This window comes from Pyrgilauda ruficollis, unplaced genomic scaffold (assembly GCF_017590135.1).
Source record: "Pyrgilauda ruficollis isolate IOZ18807 unplaced genomic scaffold, ASM1759013v1 scaffold177, whole genome shotgun sequence".
Taxonomy (NCBI): Eukaryota; Metazoa; Chordata; class Aves; order Passeriformes; family Passeridae; genus Pyrgilauda; species Pyrgilauda ruficollis.
The window spans coordinates 209,380-216,595 of NW_024516653.1; the positions used below are offsets into that span (position 1 = coordinate 209,380).

General features: G+C 44.2%; 1 protein-coding gene across 2 annotated transcripts in view; it reads right to left on the reverse strand.

Moving 5' to 3' along the window:
• The window catches only part of SLC12A2 (solute carrier family 12 member 2), a 50,823-nt gene extending 43,793 nt beyond the window's left edge, over positions 1 to 7,030 (reverse strand). Inside the window, exon 1 of one of the 2 annotated variants that reach the window (XM_041464259.1) lies at positions 6,380 to 7,030. In XM_041464259.1, coding sequence (XP_041320193.1) covers positions 6,380 to 6,880 — 501 coding nt within the window. In that variant the 5' untranslated portion in view covers positions 6,881 to 7,030. The remainder of the gene's footprint in view (positions 1 to 6,379) is intronic. The other variant, XM_041464258.1, reaches the window with a different exon arrangement.
• Between the last annotated feature and the right edge of the window lie 186 nt (positions 7,031 to 7,216).

Below are 7,216 nucleotides of genomic sequence, written 5' to 3' on the forward strand. Positions count from 1 at the left end.
TTACTCAGAATAGTCTTAAGAGTCTCTGCCATGTAGACTGACAGACAAAGTTGACTAGCATCACAGCTCCTTCACAGCTGAAACAGACAGAGCTATTTTCTTTGAATTTAAAAAAAAACCCAAACAACTGAATCATCTGAAGTAGAAGCAGTGGATTCAAAGAAGGGAAATTAACTAACAAAATGAAGATGCCAGAGATAACCCCTCTTATTAAAATGGAACTTTAAATTCATTTTTTAGAATTTCTTTACTCTTCTTATCATCTTATCCTTAAATCAGTCAAGTTTACAAAGCACAGACAATACATCCAAGGTTACTTTTATGCATAAATGAAATGACAGTAAGTTTGTCAGGTATAATCAGTAGGGTGAAACGCAGAAATAAATCAAAGACCATTCTCCACTTAAGCTGCAAAAACTGGAGAGCTCCCAAAACTCTGAAAGGCAAATAATTTGAAGCCAACTAATTTTAAAAATTCTTAATAGACAACAATGACCATAGTGTGACTGCTATCACCTATATCAAGAAGTGAGGAAAATGGGTTTGTGGTTGCTTATGAATGAGTATTATATGAGGCTTTAGGAAAAAATCTGAAGAATTCAACTGAAGATGTAGTACACTGGTTTAAAATTACTCCAAGATACTGATCTTGCCAAGCTCCTTCCCTGGAAGAATGTTCTTCAAGAATGAAAATCATTTGACATCTAATCAAGTACAGTACCAAAAGAGAAAAAAGTTAATCTGAAGATGAATTCTACAGCCTTCCTCTTTAACCAGCTCTGGAACAATCCACTGGGAGTGTGACACTTTTTTTTGTAATGTTAATAAAGAAAAAAAAAAGGAAGTGTGAATTTCATCTTTATATCACTATTGAAGTTTTACTCTGTACTATTATACACATTATTTGTACAGTAGCACATGTATATAAAATTTTAAAGTAAATGAATATACTTATATTAGTAGTGCACACTCAAACCTTTTTATTGATGCCCGTGTGCAATGAAAAGACTGTGGAGAGCCCTTAAGTATGGGATCAGGGAACTGAACCACCACATGCAGTGCAAGATTCTGCAGTTGAGGGGGTGTAGGCTTTCTGTGAACCAGATCAGATCTGTATCAGATCCAACTAAGATCTGTGACAGCAAAAAGTTCACTCCTTTCAGCAGCAGTCCACACTTGTGCTGTGAGCTATATAAGCTGCTAAAGGTTCAGTTATTTCCAGCTTCCTTGGGACATGGAGGGGGGAAAAGAAGTAGTAAGAACAATATTAGCAGTTTGCTGAACACAGGTCATGTTTTTCAGCATTCCATGGGCGTCTGGACTAAAGACTTATCAAAGATTCAAGAGATACAACCATCAAGCAACAAAAAAATACAAACTATACACGGTCTTTATAAAGTACAACTCCTGGAATGCTAATATTATTTACTGCTGCAAACAGAACAGTACACTCATTTTTTCCTTGATAAAAATAGTTGTGCTTAAGTGGGGTATCAGGGTAAGTAAAGTGAGCATTCAAACAGGCTGAAAAAGCATAAAAACATTCCTCTGCATGATGCAAGTAAAGCCACACTGAGTACAGGTGCATTAAGGTCACTGCTGTTTAAAACTGATGAAAGAACAGTTACCAATTATAGGCTTCTGGGACATACAACAGCACTGAGACCAAGACTAAGAGAGCTTCTCTCGTTTAATTTTAGTACAGTGAACTTCAGAAAGAAGATTCAAATTCTGCTCACATATATGAAGGACAGCAAGAAGGAAATGTAATTTAAATTAAAAATAACAGGGACTGAAGAAAGAAAGAGTCCTCCAGACTGTAGACAAGATTCAGCAAGGTGGTGCAGTAAAAACCATCTGCAAGGGGGTCTCAAACTTCTGTGAGAGGGAAGGAAGGAGCTCTTAAAGACAGACCTCACACAACAGGGTCAGCTAACTTGATATCCTACAGTCATCTTTTAGCTTTTTATGCATCTTTAGCTGAGTTCTTCTTTCATTACAGCTAAGCAAACATAAACCACGAACTGAAAGAAAATACAACTAAACAAGTATTAGAGATGCAGCAGTTGTTCAACATTCTCAAGACAGAATACATTTTCATTAGAAAGCAGTGCCATACACAGATCTTTTCACTGTGCTTATGTTAAACATTTGAAGTCATCAGGTCAGAGGAAAAACTGCAGTGCTTGAGAAAATACTTAAGAAAGCCCGAAAGACAACTGAAAACAATTATGTGATCCAACCTGAGTAAAAACAAACAAAAAACCCCCTCAATTTGTATCAGGACTACCAGTAATTGCCTTTTTTCTTACACCTGTCTCCAAATCCAAATGACAGGTGCACAGCTTTTTGTGTGGGAGGAAGCAAAGCACACTTGTGTTTTTAAATACCTTGGGATTCCTTTTTGTTTTGATTAATAATTTGATCCGGATGGGGGTGGGGTGGAGGTGGTGTAAGGATCTTCCTCTGAGATCAGTACCTTACCCTGTCAGCGCTCCCGGTGAGTATTTAACAAACAGCAGAGCAGAGCTGCCAGCAGAGGGCTTGGTTCACACCACATCCACTCACCACAGCTGCGAGGGACTGCACAAAGATCAAAACCACTCATATACAGCGAGATCTAGTCTTAAAGGGAAAAAAAAAAAAAAAAAAAACATAACCTCCCCAAATCACTCAATGCTATACAGAAAAATTCTCAGTTATTTCAGTGGGTTACAGTGTGCAGGTCTGAATACCCTACTAGTATATAGAGCAGTACTGTCAGAACAATAAGGTCTGTGATATTATGAATGACATGGTAGTGATAAACTGAGGAGCACAAAGGCATGTGCATGTATTTCTACTGGCTCTGTCTTTATGTACAGATGTAACTGACCCAAGAAAAACTGCAAGACAAGAAAAAAAATTTAAGAAAATAACACTATTAATCTTCCCGTAGTCTGAAGACAGATCCCCCTCAAGAGGGTGGGGGACACCACTGCAACAAAAACCTGCATGTCATGGTATGCCGACTTCTCTCTCACTTTTTTGCAAATAAACATCCTCTCACCTCAACATCTCCAGAGACCAGAGCTCCTGCAACACATTCTCTTTACAAGACAGCAACTGCAACAGCATCACCAAATCCTCTCTCTCCTCTCTAAAGCAGAGAGAAATCAATACATATCAACTGGGTAAAGAACAGATTGATCACCTTAGCTACCTGCAGCCAATGACTTACTAAGACAAGACCCCTCACCTGGAGTTTAATATGATCAACCAAGACCAGTGTTATGCAATTCATCCACCTCAGAGTACTGCAGCATCACCCAGCTGTGTTTCCACAAGAACAATCCCTTCCTACCAGAAAAGCCACTGCTGGAATGACCACACAAACACTTATCCCACCAGGACTGCAGGTCAAACCCTTGTGAAATGGAACCCCTCCAGTACACGTGTGTGTCTTCCTCAAAGAGTCACTCTTCTTCCAACACTGCTTTTCTGTGAGAACAGAATCGTAGAAGTGTTAGACAGATGAAGCTTCTAAACAAAGCTAAAGGAAAAGAAAAAATCTGTTCTATAATCGGCACTGGCATGGACAATGCTCCAGTGTTGCCTCACATTTATCTACCTATTAAAAGCAAACGGAATGGCACAAACTCTAACTGCTGGATAAAATAGCTGCATTCAAAGCAGTGAACCATACTGCTGGTGAACAGTTTTGGATCGCTCTTTACACAAAGTATCTGCCACTCTTGATGCACTGGGTCAAGAGCAGAGGCACAACAAAAGGTTGTGCAAACTTTATGCAAGGGTACTATACTAAGATGTACCAGCTGCCTTGCACAGACATGCTGTACCTGATAAATTGGTACAAAATCCACAGCTAAAGAGCAAGGTTAATTCGTCAAGTTACTTTCCCAAATGCACAGCATTATTCAACACTAGAGACCTGCTAGTCAGAAGGAACTGAAGTCACTTTGAGAGTGGAGACAATAAGCCCCCTGGCAACAGGGAAAAAAAGCACAACAGCCTTGAGAACGTCTTCCACATAAAAGCACAGCACCGTCTTGATTTAAAAATTATCAGGGTTCTGTGCTCATAAACCAAGTACATAATCAGAGATGGGATGCAGTTCATACTCCCGTGAGACTGAATGAGATTGCTAGGAATGCAGGTATCCGATGCTATTAGCATGCACAACACACCCTTATTAAAAGCTTTTGTGTTCACAGCTTTATCTGGAAATTGTTTTGCTAAGTTGGAAGCAAAAATAATGGCTTCCCTTCTTTCTATAAGCCTAAGTAGCTGCTAACACCTTTGGACATTAATTGCTTTGGACATTAAACATTCTGCGACAGAAAACTTGAGTTACTCCACTGAACTTCCACTTAAAATTCTGAAGTTTATACCATGACCTTTTTGAAAAATTAATACTTAATATCAAATGCAACCAAAATTCCATATTCCACTTCAATATTTATTTGATGGGAGGAGGGGCTCAAACAGACAGGGCATGGCTTTAAAAGAAGTATCTTCACATGTACATCTATCCACACTGCAGAACGAATTAATGACATTTAAGAAATTAATAATCTCACTTAATTAATGCTCACTACGAAACTGTTTTGATAATGATCCTGTAATTAGGTTGTCTACCACTCCTCTATGCCACAGACTTGCCATTAATTTCTTCTTAGTAAAGAAATTACAATTTTAGAAATTGTAGTTCTGGAATATGTTATATTTTGCACTGAAATATCTTAATGGTATCAAAGAGCTTTCCACAGTGCTGCAACATTAACACACTGAGAAACCTACCTGCCAACCTTAGAAATTTGAGAAAAGTTCTGCTTACAAAGCTGAGTATCTTAACACTTGGTCATCTCATCATGGACCAGGAGTCAGAAATTTGGGGGAGCAGGAGGACAGAAAACCAATGTGGTCTCACATGCACTACAAACACAAACATATGTGTTTTATTTATAGTTTACCCAAGTCCAAAAGCAAGTCCAAACACATGGCAGTAATTGCCAATTTCGATTTCATACTAACTTAGAATCAGACCACAGATCATCATTTAACTCCATCAAAAGGGGACCTGGAAGGCATGAGTAATTTGCAGTTATGGTTAGTAATTAAAATCTGACATCTAATCTCAGATGTCACAAACAAGTATCTCTGCAATACACCAACGAGTTATTCCTGTTGGATCAATTTCACAGTCAGTGTCAAAAACACACTTAAACAATCACCACCACTCCTCAAAAAAACCCCAAACACCATGTATCAGCACTGATGCACTGAGCAGCTTAATAATGGTGTGAAGCAGCTAAATCTGAAAAGAACATGCATTTCCTCATGGAACTCCACCTACAAGGAGTGAAAAGCGGGATGCAAAAAAAAAGTTCTGGAAACAAAATATTCACTTCCTTGGAATGTGGCCCATGCATTTCTTTATTTCCCTAAACCCAGCAGAAAGTCCTCACTTACAACATAGGCTCCTGAGCACAGCCATACACTAATTTCCAAACCATGAGGAAACAGCACTGTAAGAGCTTAATCTTTAGCTGGAGTTAGTTTAGGGACGATACTTTAAAAAAAGTCTAGGAAATTAATTCTACGTTCAGCTAAAGCTGGTCTTCTAGCCAAGCCAGCCTGCAATGCAAAGAAGGCTCTCACTGTCAACTCATCTCAAATAACACACGGACTCGCAGTCCAAAATAGAAAAAGCTTCAGTCGCACAGCTCCGATATTTTTCAAGCCTTGCCCGCGGCGCAGGAGCCACCGAGCAGCCCTGGGAAGGCTCGCTCAGGATCTGTGTCTGTGCAGATCCAGCAGCATCCGATCCGGATCCCATCGGATCCAGCGGGCTCTGCCTCGGCGCCGCAGAGACGAATCCCCGGCCGCTACCAAAGCAAGCGCATCCTTATTTATTTACTTTTTTTTTTTTTTTTAGCGTCTCTACCCAATGTTTCCACTCCCCTTCCCAGACTGATCCCCACGGCGAGCCCCCGAATCAATACCCTATCCGAATCAATACCCTATCCGCTGGAGGCGATTTGGAAGCGGAAAACCTGTAAGAGACCCCCCTTCGGTGACGGGGAAAACAGACCTACGGCTCTAAATACCTCTCGCACTGGGGGACCATCTCCCAAAAGCACGTGTGTGTGGAGGGAGATGGATACCACTGCGTCACGAAAAGACAAAAAAAAAATATATATATATATATAAAACAGAACTGAGACGCAAGCTATGCACCCGCGCTATTTGCGCCTGCTCGAGGCTCGGGGAGCTTTCGGCTTTTTTTTTTTTTTTTTTTTTTTTAAGCTTTTCTGCCGACACGCTCCGAGAAGCCGCCGCACCCCCGGCGCCGGGGGAGCCCGGGGGCCGCTCTCACCTTATCCAGTTCATCGTGCAGCTCGGCCAGGCTGGGCCGGAGCAGCTTCTCGCCCAGGTCAGCGGCCGTGTGTCGGTAGTGGTCGATGCGGGGCACGGCGTCCATGGTGTTGTGGCCGAAGGTGCGCAGGTAGTAGGTGTTGGTATGGGTATCATAGTAGTAGTGGTGGTGCCCGCCCGAGTGCAGGCTGCCCTCGCTCATCACCGTGTCGCCGCCGTTCTGGACGCCGCTCACGTTGCCGCCCTCCGAGCTGCCTCCCCCGGGCTCGCCGGGGCTCTCGCCGCCGGCCGACGGGTCCACGAAGTTCACCCGAAACCTGCCCTTGGCTTCCTCGCCTCCCTTACCCGCCGCGCCGATGTCCCCGCACGACTTGCGGGGCCCCTCGGCCACCAGGTCCACCTGGAAGCGGCTCTGGCTCGGCGTGGGACCCAGCGGCTTGCCCAGCGCATCCTTGGAGCCCTCATCCCCCGCGGACCCCACCGTCAGCTCCTTGCCCTCCATGCCTTCCCCTCGCTCTGCGGCCGCCACTGCTCCGAACGCCCCTCCCGGCCGGCGGCTCCGGTGCTTTAAGCGGCCGAGCAGCGCCCCGGGGCTGCCGCAGACACAGCGCCGCGCCCCGCCCCCGCCGCAGCGCCAGGTGACGGTGCCTACGGTGCCTGCGGTCCCTCCGCCCGATCCTGCTCTGCCCAGGCAGGAGCGCGGTCGCTTCCTCGGCTGGCGCGGCGGGAGGGATGCGGGGGGGAAAAAACCGGCGGCGCCGCGCAGGCTCCGCCCGCTCCCGGCTGCGGCGGAGGGGGCGGCGGGAGCGCGTCCCCGGCCGGGCGGCGGCGGCTCCTC